The sequence below is a fragment of the Phaenicophaeus curvirostris genome, chromosome 1, assembly GCF_032191515.1.
Source record: "Phaenicophaeus curvirostris isolate KB17595 chromosome 1, BPBGC_Pcur_1.0, whole genome shotgun sequence".
NCBI classification, from domain to species: Eukaryota; Metazoa; Chordata; class Aves; order Cuculiformes; family Cuculidae; genus Phaenicophaeus; species Phaenicophaeus curvirostris.
Window position 1 is genome coordinate 202,034,528 of NC_091392.1, and position 21,508 is coordinate 202,056,035.

At 37.0% G+C, this 21,508-nt stretch overlaps 1 protein-coding gene across 4 annotated transcripts in view; it reads right to left on the reverse strand.

Annotated features, from left to right (window-relative positions):
* ZMYM2 (zinc finger MYM-type containing 2) overlaps positions 1 to 21,508 on the reverse strand; it is a 96,140-nt gene that overhangs the window by 41,867 nt on the left and 32,765 nt on the right. For all 4 annotated transcript variants that reach the window (XM_069883464.1, XM_069883463.1, XM_069883462.1 and 1 more), the window contains 4 exons: positions 18,551 to 18,716; positions 17,548 to 17,760; positions 5,564 to 5,714; positions 4,438 to 4,553 (listed from right to left, as the gene is read on the reverse strand). In XM_069883464.1, the coding sequence (XP_069739565.1) occupies positions 4,438 to 4,553; positions 5,564 to 5,714; positions 17,548 to 17,760; positions 18,551 to 18,716 (646 nt within the window). The remainder of the gene's footprint in view (positions 1 to 4,437; positions 4,554 to 5,563; positions 5,715 to 17,547; positions 17,761 to 18,550; positions 18,717 to 21,508) is intronic.

Genomic DNA, 21,508 nt, shown 5'->3' on the forward strand with positions numbered 1-21,508 from the left:
AACCTCCTTTCAGGTAGTTGTAGAGAGCAATGAGGTCTCCCCTCAGCCTCCTCTTCTCCAGGCTAAACACCCCCAGCTCTCTCAGCCGCTCCTCATAAGGCCTGTTCTCCAGCCCCTTCACCAGCTTTGTTGCTCTTCTCTGGACTCGCTCCAGAGCCTCAACATCCTTCTTGTGGTGAGGGGCCCAGAACTGAACACAGGATTCAATAATAATAATTTTTTTTTTTATGTCTGTAATTACCTGTAAATATGGAATCAAAACACCCTACTGTAAGGGCTACATGTCACAAGCAAAACTATTTTTTTTGTTGTTTCCTGACATATGGCACCATTGGCTTCTTTTCTTTCTTTCTTTCTTTCTTTCTTTCCCTAACTGTTTGCTGTGGTAGAAATTCAGGCCCTACATAGCCCAGAGGGATGGTAATTGAACAATAACAAAAGCTAGATATGAAAGAATAACAGCATAGGAGACTTTTCACTTGTTTTGAGGAACGTTTACATCTAACTGCAGATTTTTTTTTTAAAAAAAAAAATCTAACCAAGTATGCATTACTGCTTCAAAAACAAACCCGATGTTTTTTATCATAAACTCCTACACTAAATATTTTAATGCAGAAAGTAGTAAAGAAACGAGTTTGTGTTACTGAAAGCTCTAAACCAAGGCCAAGATGGTCATAAAAACAACAGTTAATCACAACATGATTTTGTTCCATAAAGTTTCTATTATCTTGCTTACAATTAAGGACTGCTTCTGTAAAGCATTTTGATGAGTCAAGATGACATGCACATAGTATTCTCATCATCTTCCTTTGCCTCTAACTTACAACATGCTTAGAATAGAGAAAATCTTTAGCAATTATTTGGAACATTCTTACACACAAAGAAAAATGCAGCAAAAAGATCATAAATTCATTAAAATCTTTCACAAGTTGTCCTGAACAGCAAGGTTTTATCAATGCTGTGCTTTATCAAATCTGTCCTTGAAATCATACCTATATATGTGCTCTTTTGAATATCTTAAATTCAGTCAAAAACCAGTGATGTTTAATCTGGCTTTTCTTGAGCCTGCCCTGAACAACAAAAATGTGGCAAGTGCCAAGAAGAGTGAAAAATCACTGTAAAGCCCTTCTCAGCCTCCAATGCAACCACCTCAAACTGCTCTAAGCTGCCAAATTACTCCTGAACAGCAGGCAGGCACAGCCTAAAACTCTTCTGAGAAGACCAGTGTAATAATACAGCTTTTGGCCTGCCACTGCAGTGTAAAAAATGCTGGGTTTATCCTTGCTCACAGTAACTCAGAATCAAGTTGTGAGAACATTTCTGTACACACACGGATATGCAGAAGGGCTGGTGAGCAGCCAGGCTGCGGTGAGCTTTTTTTTCTAATAAACTTTTTGATAGAACCAAGTTGTTCTCAACATGAAAATGAGAAGCAAAAATGCATGAGGAATCTTTTACAGTCATCCACTAGGGCTTTTCCACAAGCAAAATCATAGGCATTAAATTACCAAACACTCCCCTTGGACTCATACACACACACACACACACAGACCTTCCAGCCTCAGCACGGAAGCTTTGATTATTTTGTTTTTATGATCAAATTTGGAAAAGTATTTCTGTGAGAGGCATGCTAAGCTTCCAACTGCAACATACTCCTTTTTCAGATACGTGTGTGTATGTGTGTGTGTGTGGAAGAGAGATCATAGAATCATAGAATCACCAGGTTGGAAGAGACCCACCGGATCATCGAGTCCAACCATTCCTATCAAACACTAAACCATGCCCCTTAGCACCTCGTCCACCCGTGCCTTAAACACCTCCAGATGTAAGGTATACATTGAAGAACACTTACAGACACCATAATGACGGTCAAAGAGAGCACAACATTAGCGAATAACCAGAGCAAGTAACCTGCTAAAACCCACTGAACTTAATTCTTACACATACTAGTCCTATAACTCTCTTGATATATCCATAAGTTGAAAAAAGCAAAAGGTTTAGCAAAAAACTTTCTGAAAAATTTGCACAGACTTGTGTTTTGCAAGAGTACTTGTACTTAAAGATACTTATACGTTTGCTAATTTTGGGAAGACACTTGTTCTACAATCTCCACATTCAAAATGAGGAAAACCAAACTGCTCATTTATTTAAGAGACAAGTTCAGAGCAAGATCTTCAACTGCCCCAGTCAAGGTACCCATAGCAAAACTGGCTTAAAACAACACAACTTTGGAACAGCTCTCTCCTTAACTGCAATAATATCCTCCAAGACAAAGCATGACAGAAAACAAGATACAGTTACAGTATTCTACCACCAAACCATTCAACTACCAAACAAAAATTGCATCAAGCAGGCTATTCCCTCTCTTTTACCTTCTTTCTTACAAGGATGAATACTTTTGCAAGTGATTCTCACAAAGCAGAATAGAGATAAAGACATAAGTTGCACAACAAGCAGCTCAACTGAACCTTTCAAATATATCAATACATTAAAAAACCAATACATTAAAAGAAACAAAAGGTCCTTCATAAGACAAAATGACAACTCACCCTGAAGTACTGAAAAAAAAATTGGGAATGTAAATATTCCAACCCATTTGTTAACTAAAATGACTAAAACTTTTGCAGGAGGGAGACAACCTGAAACAGAAGTTACTCTCTTCTGAGAAGGGTAACCACTAAACAAAGAAATACGTATAGGAAGAATGAGCACAGTAAAGAAAAAGGGGTGAATATAACACCAAGTTAAACCAAGGGTTATCTACATGAATGAACAGTGAAAAATATGGAGCAGCATTGTAAATTAACCATTTTTTCAAAAGATCATTGAAGAAAGCATTGCAATGGCCCAAATGGATTAAACCATTTTCTCACTCTAAATTCAATCCCTTATGTGACACTTAGGTATAAAAAAGCCTCAAAGGAACACTTGCAGTCCAATGCTCACAGCGTGGTACACCCTCTTTTCCCTCTAAATACTAAACGAATGGAACAAAGAAGCTGTTATCACACAATCAACTCTTACCTAATGGCAAATACATTTTATTCTTCAGGACAGTGAATATACGAGAACTATCGAAAGTCAGAATCTGACAGAGGTGTCTGAGCAAACTAACTACAAGCAAGTGACCATCTACCCACTCTAGGTCTTTACTGAGAACTCACTCACCATATGGCTGCTTTAATTAAAGTCCATCAAACACTAACGAGACAGATCTACACGAAGCACTGAAACTGCAACATAAGCATCATCAAGGTCTCAGCAATATCAGGAACCCACAACTTGCATCAACTGATCCAGCAGTTATTTTCAATAATGTTATTTCATGTTGACTTATCTGCAAATCCAAGAAGGCCCAAGGTCTATTTCTCATTCGCTAGCTTTTATTTTTCACACTCAAAAAGCAGAAAGATTCTGTTCAGAGACCTCTTGAGTCTGCAGCCAATTTTAAGACCATGCAGAATAATACAGATGCTGAATGAGTTTGCAAGAAGTATTGCAGATTTGTCATTACATATGAACAATCTGTGTCTATTCTGTTAATCAGTTCCACTAACATCTACTATATTGGTTCAGATGGAAGCACAGAACAAGGCTAGGTGATGGAAGCCCTACTGAGGATATATTAAGGAAGCAATTAAGAGATTTATTCTCTCTCCAGTTGAGAGAAAATGCAAAGTTTAATGACAAATGGGAAAACCCTGTCTAGGTGTAACTGTTCAACGCCACAAGAAGGGAATTACCAATTATACCGTGCACACCTGGGAAAACAGTTTATTCACACAAACCTCAAACATTTTCTTTAACAGATGTTCTTTCACCACCTAGAGATTAGCCACTACGACATATTTACATATGCTTTAACCTTAAGTCGTGTTAAAAATAGGACATTTTCAAAGCACTCAGAAGCTTCTTCCAACGTGCCTATCATTAGACATGCAACAGTCCGGTTTCTGGACATTATTTAAACAGCTAGTTTCATCCTTAAATGCTCTAATGGCTTAGGTTCTAATCTTGCAGTGCAGAGGCAATCACTACTCCCCATGAACATCTTAGTAAATAGAATTTTGTTATTGTATTTGGTATAAAAGAGATTAAATCTGTTGATCTTCAACTCAAAACAGCAAGGGTCATGTCCATAAAGAGGCTGGGGTGTTAAAAATAAGATAAGCAGTGATATTGCTTTGCATTTTCTTACAGTATCAAAGAGAAATGGGTATTTGCTACCTGATTTTCTAAGTTTAAGATAGTAGCTAGTTTTATCTTTATGAAACGGTACTTTGATCAAAGGAATTGTTGTGAGCCACAAGCATCTGCTATGTTAATTATAACTCATACACATGTACACACAAGCAAGATAGTTTAATATGCAAATACTTAACACAAACACAGGTACACAAATATTTAGGGAGGAAAAGATTTAACACAACAGCTAACCTGAAATTTAGCTACACAACTGGAACTGCAAAAGTTGTACAGTTTTCCATCAGGCATTGTGGCTTGATACTGAGGTAAACAGTTTCGTTTACAAAAGTGGCAAATAATTTCCATACCTAAAAGAAAAATGTAGTTTACAAGCAAAATAAACACAAAGTAGCAGCACAAAAAAAAATAAAAATGCTGGATTACACAGCTCTTCCCATCTTTTCAATGTAAAAAGCTACAATTTGTTTCCCAGTCAGCTTCTAAAAGACACATAAAATAGAAACTGCAGAGGTTTGATAAATTCTTCCATTAAAGATTGGCATTAAGTATGAATTAGAATCTTGTATAAAATTCACTGGAGCATTTTCAACTTTTGAGTTGGATGAATTAAGATCTATGGCTGCTTTGCACATTGAAGAACACACGTTTTGAGCTATTCACCAGTTCCTTTCACTCAGATTAAAAATTTTACCTAAAGAATATCCACACACACAACTACCTCTAACTTTCTCCAGTTGTTGGCGAAGAGATACAATGGGGTAGAATTGGATCCTAGACAACAGAGTATTAATTCGTATGCAAGAAAATTGCACTATCATTCTGTGACACACCAGAGCACATTCCGTCTCAGCAATTTTTCCCCAAGAAGCCTTATACAATTGAAAACCGTGGGGAAAATGACCCCTTCTGAGGGCTTCACGCCATTTACTAGAGCTGAATATCATAGAACCATAGCATAGTTTGGGTTGGAAGGGACCTTAACGATCATTCAGTTCCAACCTCCTGCCGTAGGCAGGGACACCTCCCACTAGCTCAGGCTGCCCAAGGCTCCATCCAACCTGGCCTTGAACACCTCCAGGGATGGAGCAGCCACAATTTCCCTGGGCAACCTGTGCCAGTGCCTCACCACCCTCAGAGTGAAGAAATTCCTCCTTATGTCTAGTCTAAATCTGTCCCTCTCCAGCATACAGCCATATAAATATATTTAAGATTATATTTTTCTTTTTTAAATAAGTTGAAAAACCTATAAAGTCACATCTCCATAGATTCATTCTAAAACATGACAACCCACCCCCACTTTTCAAGCTTCAAAGTCTACTCTTATCAGCGATGAAAATCCATCATCCTTTTCACTTACTTTGTGACTTTGCATATTTTGATTTGTGTGTGTTCATGCATGCAGCTGAGCAGTATGGCTCCATACATCCATTAGGTCCTACGCACTGAGTCATGTCAAAAAACCTGCACTGAGCTCTGCAGCCAGTACAAGATGTTAATTTGCCATATTTCTAAAACATAAAACAAAGCAAAACAATCCATTAGTTAAAACTACATTTGGCCTTGGGGTTTAAATTATGGCATAAAAAACACAGAGGAAAATTTATTTATTTATTTCTGCACTTTCTTCCCTCATCAGAACCTTCCTACGTTAGTCAAGTCTCTAAAGAACACTCAAGCTCTATGGCTGGGTCTCTTACTCTAGGCAGAAAGCTAAGAAGAACTTCTGTGTAAAGATAAAAAACCAAACACTCCTCAAAATAACCCCAACAAACCAATAGTCATCCCGAAGCCCACCATATGCCAACAATGAGCTGTGGTTAAGAGTTTACAGCAAGCAGTGCGGAGTCAGAGAGTTTGAAACAACTCTGTCCCTCTCCCCTTGTCAGTGGGACAACGGTTTTAAGAAAAGAAACGGCAACCTGGCACAGCAAAGGTAAAGGACAAATAATGGTGATAAACTTAAAAAAAGAAAAAAGGCTGCTGTACTCTCCAAATGATAACATCCTTAATATTGTCAAGTCTAAGTTAAGCGTAGCAGTTTCTTCATAACAGCCTTTTAGGAGAAGCTCTAACTTTTCAGCTCTCCTAGTTCCAGCCCTCCAGGCAGGAGTAAGACACTGCAGAGTTGCAATGCTCCTCATTGAATGCAGTGAGGAACTCCGACAAAGAACCTGGTAACAGACTCAATTTTGACATCTCTCAACACAGCAGCCACTCAAGTTTTCCACAGAAAGGAACAAGTGTTCTGTAAAAACACAGGAAAGCTGCACCAAGCAGAAATATCAATAACGCAGTCAACACACAAAATCAATAGCTCTAATCTGCTACACATTTTACATACTTCAGTGTTAGGCAAATATCCCAAGCACCATAAAGCACATAACAGAAAAAAAATGTTTAGACACCTTCCCTGAACACAGAAATAGTATCATGGTTTGTCAGTGATCAGAGAGAACTCCTCATTTGAACAGTGACGCATCTCCTACCAGACAAACTCTCTCTCTACTATTAGAAAACAGCCTATTGACACTCAGGCACTCAAGATTTCTTCCTTTCTCTAGAAGAAAGATTTTAGCACTACCTCTCCCTCTTTCCCTCTTCTCAGTGACTGAAGGGAGAAAGAAAGGCAAAGCACATTCCACAGGTGTTTTACTTTGTTCAAAGTAACAGAAGCTTCACTGGCTATCTTTCTTCTTCCTATCTTCAACACCAGAGAACTAGCTAAATCCAGCGCTATAGACAGCGAAGGAACGTATGTAAACCATGTACCATCTTCCCTATATTAAAAACACGTACAAATACAAACGCGTCTTCCACAAATTGGGTGTAGCACCTTGCAGAGACCAGCAAAACTTCAGACTACCACACAACTTGACTATTTCCACATGCTGCTTTGATGAAATCTGGAAACCCTTCAAAAAGGAGTATAGGTCAACATATCAAGCTCCTAATCTAGAGAAGGGTATTTTATACAGCTCCAAGATCCTTCCTTCACTTTTTTGTTTGCCTTTAAAAATGTTACCCAACACCTAATAAGTCTCCTAATCAGCCACGATACTGACAAAAGTCACATAAAGTGCCAAGACCAAAATGTAGCAATTACTCTTGAGCTGGAGCTACTCTGCCAATTCATCCCCACTGAGAAGCTAATAGACAAAAGCAAAGCATCAAGAATCCTTCAAGTTATATTACCAGTAAGAACACAGGAGGTCATGATTTGAAAAGAGTCAACGCCTTGTCAAGCTTAATGGGCAACAACCACTAAAACATCTGGGTGCACAAACAGCCTTGGTACTTCTTGAATAAACCAAAACGTAAATCTAGAAGCGCTGATGCAAATATATTAACAGCTTAACAAAGAGTGTTCAGGAATATACTCAGAAAACAATGCACAGGTAAAGAGAAGCCTTAACAAGATCTAGGTCCTAAAAAACCAACCAACCAAATAAATAAATGAAATCAGACGGAGCCCATGATAACATCAAGTGATAGCAAGATGAAAATGCACATTATAATAAATGAATTTATAGTAAGTTGATCACAGCGTAACTGGAAAAGAGTCCTTGTGTCAAGACACTTCATACTTAGACAAAAATGTATTTAAAGTAGAAAGAGCTGTTGCTAACCCACATGTCAAATATCCCATTATTTAACTAATCTCAAGAAAGGATGATGCACACAAAGTACAGTGCAGCAGCACGTCCATCACTTCTGAATTCCAAGAATCATTTTAATACTGGAGATGTTTACTGATTTCACCCTAGATCTTTCAGACTTAAAAGCAACAAGAAAAATCTTTGATAATACCTAGCGATAACTTAGCAAACCTACATCTATGACTACAAAGAACATGAATATCCAAAATACATATAAGGAAAGCAGAAGATTCTGTGGGTAGAAACAAAAGCATAACAGTTTATTCTTGTCACAGTAACTAAGATGAATGTTTGAGCACTTCTGCATTATCAGACGTTTAAACATGTTTTTACACAAGTAAAGGAGACAGGACACCAGTGACGAAAGGAAGATTAGAAGGCCTGAAATAATTTCAAATTTATTGCTCCTAACACCTCATAATCATCATCATCTCCTTCAAGTTGAACTTTTTTCCTGCGTTTTTATTACTCTTGCTAGCACTCCCCAAACTTGCACGTTTGAATATTAACACCATCCAAAAATCAAGGAGTACAACATTATTATACAAAAAAAAAGGCTAAAGCATACCTGAAAGTATTAATCAATCAGCATTACATGGGTGCCTCAAACATTTATTTTATAATATTCTATCTAGCTCGGAGGCTTCTTCCATTGGTAAAATCAAGAGAGAATCTCGTATAGCACTATCAGATAGCCATAATGCAAATCAAGAAGTTTCTCCTGTTCTTAGGTGTCAAATTTCCAGATAAAACACTCTCTTCTCAAGGTTCTTTGGTAACTTACGCTTCCACTCTCACATTCATCACATTATCTTTTATCTCTAAGAACCTGCACTATTAACATTATTCTGTAGAAAAAGTAACATTTGAGAATTCTTTCCCTAAAAGTACCCTTCTAACTGGAATAAATAAGTGGAAGACTCACTGAAACTATGGAGAACTACAGTAATACATATTGTCAAGGACCTTTCTTATAAGGTAAGGATTTTTAGCCTGGAAACAAGATAACTGTCAGAACCAAAACCGGTGTAACATGGGGCGCTACAGAACAACTGTTAATTGTCTTTTCTAATATTATAACAACAACTATGAGAAATCACAGGACTATCAACAGAAAGCATTTCTAAACAAACAAAAGGAGGCAGCTCTTCACATAAAACGCAATCAGCAGAACTTTTTATCAGAGTGCCACAGATGTTAGAACTGCTTCTATTTGTTCACAAGGAGAATGGACAAGCACTAATTAAATAAATCAGCTAACAATAGCATGCAGGAACACTGCATAAAGTTCAAGAGATCCCCTGACATCTAGAGGGTCAGAAGCTAAGAAAATGCTCAGGAGAAAATATCCGAAGTCCCCAGTCTGTTCTTATTCTTCCCTGCGTGCTACACTGCAGCAGTCTCAATCTCTGCTCTCAATCAGAACAGCCGATCCCATGTTCTTACTACAGAATGTTTCTCTTCTTAATTGAAAATTTTAACCATCCTCAAAGAAAAGTGATTGTTCAGAAAAGAATTTAGGAAAACGTAAAGTTGTGTCAGTGTTGTTGGTATTTCACGGCATGTAGAAAAGAAGAAAGAACTTCACTGGTAGAGAGAAAAACAAACAAAGCGAAAATCTTCATCATCGAGTTAAAAAGGGAACAAAAACCCCCATAAAACTTCCTGACCCTATTTTAAACGTCACTGATTCATTCCTTGTTTCAGAAGTACAGAACCATGCAGACTGGAGGGGACCTGCAAAGGTCAAGCGCAACCTCCTGCTCAAAGCAGGTCCAGAGATGGCTGATCAGGATCCAGTCCAGTCAAATCTGAGCATCTCCAAGGATGAGCATTCCAGAGTCTCTCTGGAAGATTTCACCACCCTCACAGATAGAGGGAAAAGCTTTGTATCTAAACCACGGTTCTTCTTTTTTCAAGTCAAGTCTGTTGTCTCTCATCCCTCCACTGTGCACTACTAGAATAGCTCAACTTTGTCCTCTCTGTACCCTCCCATTAGATAACTCATTTTTCTTTAGCCTTCTCAAGGTTGAATAAATGAAGCCTGTCCTCCTACGTCATTGTTCCAGCCCTCTACAAACACCCTGGTTACCCTTTGCTGAACTGGCATTGCTACATCAACACTTTTCTTCCAGTGGAATCCAAAACTTAACACAGCACTCCAGGTGCAGTGTCAGAAGTGCAGAAGGATGGGAAGGGCAGGGCATCGAAATTAATTCCTTGATCAACTGGCTACACCAATGCTAACATAGCAATAGGCTGCCCAGAGAGGCCGTAGGGTCCTCATCTTGGGACATATGCAAAACTCAAATGGATGTGGTCCAGGGTGACCTGCTCCAGGTGACCCTGCTTGAGCAAGAAAGGGGACAAAAATTTTATCTATTAGATTACCAAGTACAAAATTTAAGTTAATCCAGAGGCAAAATTTCTCGAGAAGGGTGGCCCAGTGCCATGTGAGGGGAGGCTTAATGCAAAAACGGTCTTGACTATACTTCTCCCTCACTTCTCCACCCAGATTTTGCTTTGAGATGACCTAAGTTTAGCTGGATCCACTGCATATATGACCTTCCCAAAGCAAAACGTAAATGCAGAAGTCTGAATATTCTTCTGTTCTTATTATATTTGATTCGAAACCCACTCATTCTTTCATAACTTGTTTGCACAACCTGTTAGAAACTTAATCCCAGAAACAGGCCTACTTCATGATAGGTAGCTCATGATAGGTAACTGAGAAAAGACATTTCAAAACACTTAATGCAATTTAAAAAATTCTTACCAGTCACTAGTTCTACATAATTTCAAATCTTCATTCTCTCCACTAGCAAAGTGTTGAATTAAAATGGCAACTACAAAAGTGGCTATCAAGATACAAGACAAAACAGATGAATGGGACATATTCCAAAAATACAAGCACTGTTGCAACAGAAACCCAAATTCCTGGGAATAAAAGAGAATTCACTTGGAGGGTTTCTGAGGAATTTTTATTCTTGCCATTATCACCAATAATTATTTCAAAAGGAGTCTTGATTATCCTTTGTATTGTACTGAAAGCACCATGAAAACTTTAGTCCAGAGCTGTTCTTGCTTACATCCTATGAAGAAGGAGATCAAGCCCTACAATAAGAGCCTCACCTCCGTTTGCAACTGAAACTAATAAGTCTCTGTTCTTGAACTTTCTGGCTGCAAACATATTCCAACAAAACTATGGGTGCCTTGCATCTAGGCACCTATTCTGCAGATTTTTATTCTTGACTGAAAAGAACAGTCTGATCTGCTTTACACATCTTCAGGACAGAGGACAGGATGAAGAACATGCCTGCAGTGTAAGAGAGTTTTCTTGCTACAACTTCTCCCACCAAGCACCAGTCCATCCAGAAGAACAGAATACCAGCTGGTTACTACAATGCTATGGAGCAGTCCAAAGATTTGTTTCTGGTTGAAGGAAATGCTTTGCAGCTAAACTCATATGATCCACAGAAAAAACGATTGGTGCACACTTCTCAATCCAGGCAAATTTCTCTGGTAGTTTTACAAAGGAACAGTTTCAGATTAGAAATACAATAAATATTGTAAAAGATTCTGGAAAAGAATACTCTGGGACAGAAACACAGTCAATCTCTGTTAAAAGAGAAAAGTAAAGGACAAATAAGATAGAAATTTCCGTAAGCAGAAAAGCAGAGATATTCACTACATGGAATTTCATGATGACCAACACCCATTAGGAAGGCAATCAAGAAAGCAGCAGCTAAACTACTTTGAAGGGATGGTCTTGATGGATGCAGAAGCAACATGTGTGACTAATAAAAGAACCAGATATCAGCAGAATCCATAACAGTAAAGAAAAAATTGGTTTTTTTCAGTTTTCTCAAATACCACACCCAAATCATCTCTTTCCCCCACGAATAACAACTGTAAGTTCTTCCCTGTTCCAAAAGAGATTAATATTAGTAACAGTTCAAAAGCATTTGCACAACTCTAAGGAACAAAAGCTGAAGTACTTGCTTTCGCTGCCCTTGAGCACCAAGTGATTTGTGTTTACATTCCATCAGCTGAACCCTGGAAACAGTCAAATCAATAATTTCTCCAGAAACTTTTCTCTGGCATTTGCAGCTGCCAGCGCTCCCTCTTTTCGCCAGTTTTGTTTCTGCTCTCAAGACACCTGCCTTCATGTCTTCAAGAAAATCAGAACTGAAAATTCTTCTCCTGCATCTAAAAGCAAGTTCCTGTTACTGAATATTTCAGTAGTTTCTGTTTTCTGTTTTCTCTCTCTTCCTCTCAACTCTGTTCAGTTACCCCAGGTACAGCAGTGCATGGATGTGGTTATAGGCATCCTAACATCGATACCTAGTCATATCGCTTCCTTGCTTCCTTTTCCTAAGAACTTCCTGCGCCCCCACATGGATCATACCTCACAAAAGCTATTCTTCAGAACCACAATACTGTTTTAACATTTCTGATGTACCTAACTATCTTCTTAAGTATTGACAAAATAACATCTTGAACACTATGGACAATACTCAGGTGCCCAAGGAAACGATTATATAATTTTTATAGAAGAACGGAAAATTCTGCCACTCAAGGCAGACATTTGAAGCAGAACAGCAAAAATTAATGGTTCCAGAAACAATAATAAAATAGAAAGAAGAAAAGGCTCAACAGGATAGTTTGTAGAAAGACTTGATTTACAACAGAGATGCAAAAAACTAGACACATAAATACCAAGAGGTCTGGAAAAAAGCAACCCACACTACTAAGCAAGAAGAAAGAGGAACCGATTATTTCTGGGTTCATAAAGATTTCTGTCATGTAACCACGACAAATGAGGTAAAAAGTACTCAGCTGCCTTCATTTGTATAAGTGTATGAAGTATCAGAATTTGGTATTATCAAAGATTACTTAACACTAAATCAAGTATTACTCAAAATGAGACAGAAGTGGTTTACCATACAAAGAAGAGAATCCACTACTAAACCACAGTTGGAACTAGCTGAAACCACAGAAGACTTTTAAAGATGACCAGAAATACATTAAAAAAAAAATAAATAAAAGTATCAATATTTCTAATATTACTGCACAAAGCAGCTGTTCAACTCTCACAATTACTGTTTTTGTCAACAGTATTTACTCTTCAAACAGACCTTTGAAAACAAGACTTTACAAAGCAGTAACAATTACAGGAAAAGCCATAGGTTTTGTAGTTAATTTTACTATCAAAATAAAAACAAAGGCAGATCTCTCTTAATGGCAAAGTAGTACAAAAAGAGAGCAGGTACTGCATGGGACAAGACAAAGTGGAAGCCACTAGATGCTTCGATTAAAGTACCACATGTCAAGACATTCTATCAGTGAGATTTATATCAGTGAAGACTAAATACAAACTCTATAAACAAATGAACAAAAAGTTACAGAGCTGATACGCATATATGATGAAGTCTCCTAAACCCCCGTACACAGATCAAGCAGATGAAAGGAGTGTTACGAAAGTTTCACAAAAACAGTTGTTTGACAAGGAGCAGAATTTGAGATAAGGAAGCACAACCACCTAGGTTGGCTTTTCTCCTATTGCTTGTAAATGAGTAGCTTAAAGGAAGGACATAACCTGGTCAGTCTTGAAGCAGGTTCAGTGGCAAGTCGTCATCTCATCAAGTCAGTCAACTAAATGCACTTTTATTCAGTCCTGAAGGAAAAATTTCACTAGATAAAAAGACATTGCGAACATCCTTTCCAACCAGGAAAATACTCACTTGGCTTCCATTCACCCCACACTCACTTCATTGCAGAACTATTAGGAGGTCTACAAAGAAACAGCTAGAGCTCCTTCCCCCCTTTTCTGACAGCACACAAAAATGGCCACTTTTAAGAAGCACCCAAAGCAAGTGGATCGCAGATCATATTCTAAGAGGAATTTTAGTTAAGAAAACAAAGCAAAGAAAGTAGAGGAAGGTTTGAAACCAGTAAAGCACTAAATTACTGTGGTCAGTGCTCAGGCCAGTAAGCAAAGCAACTGAAGACTGTATTTTGATAAACAGACACAGACTCAGCTTTACCTTAGTTGAACAACAGGAAGCTAAAAGGTATGGTTGGCTGTATAAGCCAAGACATAGAATTTACTTGATCCTTAGAACAAGGCTGGCAAGCCTGGACCCCAATCCAGCAAACGAGGACACAAACATTACAACTGCCTTGTAAAGGAAACAGTCTAATTTTGTAGAGACAAAAAATATGCTATAGTATCAAAAACACTGAAACAACGTATTTATGTGCTTTTTGTTAATATGTCTTCACGGCAGGCGTATTTGGGATTGGTTTAAATTTGTTGCATGGATACTAATTTTTAAATGAGTCACTAAAAAGTTTTGAAAATGGTTGCATTCTCATTTTAATTATATGTTCTTATTCTTAATTATATGAAATGCCTAGTTGCAGAAAAAGTATTTCAGCATTTGCACAATTATACAACTTAGCCACCTCCTTGTCAGATATGATCTCATTCTCTTCTTTTATTAGTTTTGTTTACTGTCATTAAGTTCCTCTTGTCCGTCTACACGTGAAGCATTTGAACTGTGGTGCAACAGAATTTATGATCCAGTGGTAGTATTCTCCAAGCTTAAACAAAATGACCACTTCAAATAAGGGTTTTGGTTTTGACTTTTTAATCTAAATTGCCACAGTGATATAATTTTTGAAGGAAGAATTTTATCATAGTTTGCTCTTTGTTAGAAAAGCTTAATTTGCACTTAGTTGTCTTGATGAATGGCTGTTGTGCCATCAGGAATGCTCTTGAACATGACACTAGTTAGGCTATATCTATTTTTTTAAGAAGTCTTACACAATTTATTAATCTATTTATGTTCCACAGCTTACTTAAAATGATATTTTTAATTACTGTAATTACTTCAGTTTTAGGTAAGAAAGAACAGACATTAACTCTCAGAAAAGCAAAACACAAGATGCAATAGTCAAGACTATCTGTGTCTCAGTTTTAAAGCAGGGTCTGAAATTGATACAGAGAAAGCCAAGTGAATCCATCACCTTAAAAGGCAGCTTAGGCACTTCAGAAAAAAAACTACTCCCCATCCCAGGAATAACACTGCTTCTTACTCCCATCAACATTCTAAAGCAGAGGAAAGAAACCCTTTGTAGCTGATGGATTATTTGCATGCAGAATGTGGCCATTCCAAGAGCCACAGTTATTATTATTACCCACAATTTTAATTTTTTTTTTCGTTCCAGGAAGAAAAAAAACTGTCCATGATAAGTTATTGAAAAATAATTGTTCAAATCAGCGTAACATTTATTCAAAAAATAGGAATGAAGTATATAGATTGGTACAAGTAATAAGAAACAGTTTTCATTTATTACTACTACAAATAGATAGCATATATTGATGGTGTACGACATTTACAATATAAACTGCTTAATACAAAGCTCACACCAGTAAGACCTACGCATTTTACAACTGTTTGAAAGAAAACATCTGCTAAAACTGTTGTGACACATAATAATCAGTTGTACAACACAATACTGTCATCAAACGATACATCAACTTGTCCTGTATTATTGATTCAATCAAGTTTATTGCAGTATGTAATAGTGACTCTCCCATATTGTCTCCTTCACCGGTTCTCCTTTAAAAGCAAGATCTGATAAAAATTTCTAAGAAAACTTTACAACTGAACAAAGTAACCTAAGATTTACTAATTGTGGCCCAATGAGTTGTCAGTGATGTGTTCTGAAGTCTAAGAAAAACAAAATTACTTTGTAACATTTAGTTTAAAAAAAACCAAAACTTAATTCAAATGGAAGTTCAAACCTTAACAAATCCTGCTGGACAACTAAATACTCTCAAATAATTGTGTCCTGAGCAACTTTGACACCTATAACACACACTATAAGCTCCTAAATTTTTAGTTGGAGTTTCTCTCAGTATCAAAAATACCCCTATAATCAACACTCCAAACCAGATGCAAAATTAGGCTTCTCAAAGCCTACTGCAGCTCCCCAGTATCAAATATTTCCACAAAACAATTAAGAACTTGCTTGAATAACGTCTGCTGTCAGATCTGAATGCACCAAAACAATGGGTCTCGATTTTAAAGCTTCTCTTAAGGATCCTCACAATACTCAACACTATGTGTGAAGATTCCTGATACTCCAAACTGTTTCTCCTCCCCATACCAAACCAGAACATACAACTTGCTACTCATATCCTTCCCATTCTCAAATAAACATCTAAACACAAAATACAACAACATCTGAACAAATATAGCAGAGTCTGTATCGAGTTAAGTGGAGATTTATCATTCGACCTCTCAAAATTCCACGTTCCTTTCATAATTCCATGTGTAGTGCATGTTATACTGGTTGTGTGGGAATGCCTCAAGTTCAGTTAATCTCATGCCTTTTTTGTTTCTTCGAGAGACAGTATTCAACGTTTCTTCAAGTCTTTCCAGGGCTTCTGGGCATGCCTATGTTTCTAGTATCTTGGAAACCTATCCTGTCCCTTTTGGCATAGCTGTGACAAAAGAATAACGCTTATGTTAAGTTTTCAGTTACGCTGTTTACATATGCACGTTTCCAGATATGCTGTTTGCACACTGCATATACAGGAGAACAGCCATCCCCAAAAGCATCAAAACCGAATGTGCAAAGGGAAAACACAGACATACATTCACGAACTTAAAACGTTCAGCACCGCATTCCCTCTTCTCTTGGATCACTGTTTTTGTAAAAACGGAAAGAGCTGAAGAAAGAACCCAAAGCAGTTTGCAGCCACTCATATATTCAAGTGTGAATTACACAATCGGATAAAGAAGCATCTTGCTAGTAAAATAGTACTTTTGTATTTCATAACAGTGCCCTTATAAATTTGGAGCAGAATGTACCTAAAAACAACCTATAGGAAAAAAAAACCCAAATTGCATAACACCCCCCCAAATATTTAATATTTCAGAGATATCCTATTAATACCATAAATACTGTGATTAACTTTTAAACCTTCCAGCCAGCATTAGCAATGGTTCAGAGCTAAGCTGGCTCTGTAATACATTAAAGACATCAGCATCACATTTCTTGATTTCTAATTATTTTTAGCCACAATAATTATGACTACCTTAATGGTATTAAAAACGAACCAAGTAAAGAAAACAAAAGTACAAAATTTAACACATGGAAGGATGAAAGTAATAATGTTTTGAAATGCTAAGCTGTACAATGAAGGAGATGAGGCTACTACAGGTACAGCCAATGTGTAACCAGTTAGAGCAGTCTCACAGCAACGTCCAATCTGCAGGCTCTGCATATATTCAAATGTTTTGACTGCATACGAGCGAGCTTTGATACGGAAAGAGAATATCACTTAAGGACCAGCAAGCCTTGTGTGTTGGACTTGCTATTAATATACTTGTTAGTGACACATCCATAAAAGGGATATAGAATTATTAAAGGAAAATTTCAATATTTTCATTAATAACAAATAGGTATTGCTATTACAGCAACAACAAAAAAAGCCAGTAGTAAAAGGTCCAATCTGGCTAGTTTGCCCTCACTGATGTTAATCTCATTTTTCAGAAGTCTTTTGTTACTTAAGACCTCTAATGAGAAGTAAAACCACATTATAAATAACAGTGTAAATATAAGTATTAATGGTTACTTAATTTTAATTTCTAGGTAAAGAAGTAATTACCTGCTTGTATTCACCAACGCAGTTCTGACAGCAGAATCTTTTCTGCTGACCATCAATAGTAAGAACATTGTTTCCAGCTCCTTTACTGGGTAAATACTCCCCACAATGCTCACAGCAATTCATTATTAAACCATTTGCCATCCTGTACCTATTGAAGCAATGGTCGCTGCACAGCTTATGAGTCATATTTTTAAAGCTAACTTCATGACGAATCTGAAAAATAAAAATAAGAGAAGTACTCTGTCACCACACAAGCACAAAGTTGCCTCAAACCAACTGACAAGCCGGAAGGCTTACATTCAAGTACAATAACTAAAACCAGATTACACTAGCTCACTATACAAGAACAGAAATCCTTAAAATGACCATGAAATACAGAAACAGAAATTGGTGTTTCTGTTGTCTCTAAAGTTCCAGAAAAAAAACTGCTCCTGTAGCCTAGAAGCAAAGATCACAGGAAAGGATGTAATAACTGCGTATTAGAGCAGAAGGTTAATTTATGTGATTTTACAAAACAACTCTATTTGCAGGCTAACAACATGGCATACACAGACTGGCCAGACACATGCTGTGTAACGTAGCACTCTGAATTAGAATGGCATCAAGAGTAGATTAATACATTAATAATAATTTATAATTACGTATATTCTACATATATCTAAAAAGCATTTGCATAATACTTCAAAATGTACAGTAAAAAGAAGCAAATCAGTATAGTAAATCTTGACTTTTTTTCAACAGCAATTCTTCTGCATGGGAGATCTGGGTTATAAATGGCACGTTCTGCACCTATCAAGTTTCTGAAACAAAAATCATTAATAGCCTCTGAATTCTTTCTTCTTTCAGTTGCTCTATATGAATATTAAGCCTGCATATCTTACTACCCTACTGCATATGAAAACACCGAATCAGATTTTAAATTTGCTTATTTTAATTACTCTTACTTCAGAATGTAAATTATTAATATTGTCATTATCAAGAAAGAGGAAAAAAACAACCAGACCTCAGTTAGTTTACCACAGATAGTGCATCTTGATTTATTCAAAGCAACTTTTGAAGGATTTTGTTTATCTTCATAGAAGGATAAACACGATGTACTGCAAAACTCCTGGAAAGACTCACTTGAATCCACTTGAGCAACAATGGTACCTTTCATTGTTGTTATATCTCTGAAAGAGAAAAAAAAACCCTCTAGTATGCCTGTGTATACAAATACGTATTTCAACAAGGGCACTGTTCATGTTAAGATTCATTCTTCCTTTTACCGTTTACTTTTCAAACCAGTTTGTGGGTGTGCAATTGTTAGACACAAGTAAAACGCTAAGTTTAATAATATTTTACAACTACTATAAGCACTACAAGTACAATGGCTTTCCTGAGTAAAAATCTATTTTATAATTTGGATTTGAGCTATTTTTTCCCATTACATTATTCTAGAACTATGTGACGTTAAAACACCATTAGGTACCAGTTGTTGCAAACTCAGTCTTATACAAAAACCAAACACAGAAAATTTAAAATAGTCCTTCTGCAACTTTCATAATAAGTTTCATAATAAACATTTGTATTTATAGTAAAAGGCAAGAAATGCTATTTATTTGTATATAACTCTACCATTTCCAGTATTAATCTTGGGATAGGATGACAGGAAAAGGGTTGTTTTCTCACCCTTATAAATACAACCAAAAAGCTTGTAGATCTACCACAAACTTACTTAGAGGTTTTATCATTTAAAGTTTAAAAAAAAAAAAAAGTTAATTCCATCATTAGTGTTAAATTCCAGAGCACCTGAACAGTTCATGCAGTTGCCTATGAAACTGTACCAATAAAACACACAAAACCAGACAACCAACCATCAATAAAATTAATTTAAAATAGTGAACCTTCTGTCTAACCACAATCACTTACACTGGTTTTCACTCAAGTTAATTTTAGAGTTCCTTGGCCTTCGGTTAAATGCAGCACACACTGCAACCTTCTCAAAGCTGCTAACACCAGCTTGTCAGGGCATGACCAGGTCTCCCAAACTTGTAAGGTAATTTCTAACACAGTTTCACTCTTAATGCCAAATTATCATATCCCCTAAATTAGAAGAAATAAGGACAACCTTCCCTGGAGGTGTTTAAGGCACAGGTGGACAAGGTGCTAAGAGGAATGGTTTAGTGTTTGATAGGAATGGTTGGACTCGATGACCCGGTGGGTCTCTTCCAACCTGGTTATTCTATGATTCTATGAACTAAAAGCCTCTCCCTTTGCCCTCCAAAAAAACCCCATCATCGACAGGAAATGCTGTTGAGCAGAACAAATAAAACAACTGACAGGCACATCTGGATCTCTCCTGACATCATAAGAGATGACCAGTTGGAGAAGACACGTCCCAGAGACTCATACATTGGAGCTCTAAAACTTGGGTAAACGGAAAACATTCCAACACTGCTCTATGCTTCCCTAGACAGACTCCCTTGAAAATAAATTTATTGCCCCCGGATATTAACGCTTCCAAGTCTGCCTTCTTCCATCATGGGAATGTCAGCAGATTTTTGTTTGCCCGTTGGCAAGCTAGTAACGATTTGTGTTGCGGAGTGTTATCACTTGTGTTCTCCAAAACAAAGCCAAAGCTCTTGCCCTGAGGGGCTTACAATTTCTGGCTAGATTCCACCAGGACTTGTAGACACCATTAACCTGTATCAAAGGACACAAGGGGGAAATCAAAAACAGTAACACTGATCAATAAATCTAAAAACACAAGGAGAAAGCCAGGTATTTCCTATATTTTCCCTGTTATAAAAATTCCTATGCTATTTATGTAGTTACAGAGGTTTAGAAGAGTGGTAGAAAAGTGGTTTACAATCAAATACATAAGAAATCCAGATGGGGTTATACAATTTTCTCTAAAAGTAGCTGTGGGCTTCACTTTTCTCCACTTAATCTACACATTTAAAGATAAAGCTAAGCACTGACTCTGAAAGTCTGACTTACAACATCCACCAACTAAAATCAACAATCATAACTACAATCAACTACTGTCATGTATCCAACCTACATCCAAGATGTGGATCTTGCTAGAGTCTCCTTATCTTTTTACTGAACTGTATTCTGACAATATTATGTGTGCTTTAGTAGGAGAAGAACACAGAAGCAGGTATGGAACAAAAATTACTTGGCTTGCTACAGCCGGGTAGCAAAAAATTGCAATAAAGCTGGATAAAATCTGGATTCACAAGGAAGCCACTACAGAGGAACAACTTCATGCACATACTGCCCTCTATTTAACTGTTATCAAGTAAGCAACTGCATATTAGCAGAAGAGCAAGTACCAACTTCACCTCAAAAACTGTCAAATGTGACTTCACGGAGGTTCTCTGGAAATCAAATACTAAATAAACTACTTCAAGTAACCCCAAAAGCTAAGTATTCCCCTCAACATTAAAAAATAAAGCTTTTTCATTTAGGGCAGATCTCTTACAACACACAGGTAAATATCTCCAAAGTTTCAAGAGCGCCCAGATACAGCCACGAGTTTTGAAGATTTCAGTCAGAAATAAAAGGATCAGTCTAATCTTCAGCTTTATATATAATACAGCTAGCTGAATATGCTAGTCACCAGAGTACTTCTATAAAAAAAATAGCGTACAAAACACGTGCAAGTCAACAGAAAGAGTACAGAGTGCTTTTAACTCACTCTGTAGAGGTGAAAACTTGAGTTTTCACATGTATTTAAAAAAAGCTAAAATCTGTTAAATTTGCCAGGTTCAGTGTACCAAGGTATGAATACACAGGATATCAAAAATTTCTATATAGTTTTAGTGACTCTCTAAAAAACAAACCAAACCATATTCAGATCAGTAGCTTGCATCAGAACACAAGCTATTAATCCACCTTTTCACTGTTTTAAATATGTGATGGAGCAAAGACCACTCTCCAAAACATACATTAACAAAGGCCTTTAGTTCAACAAGAT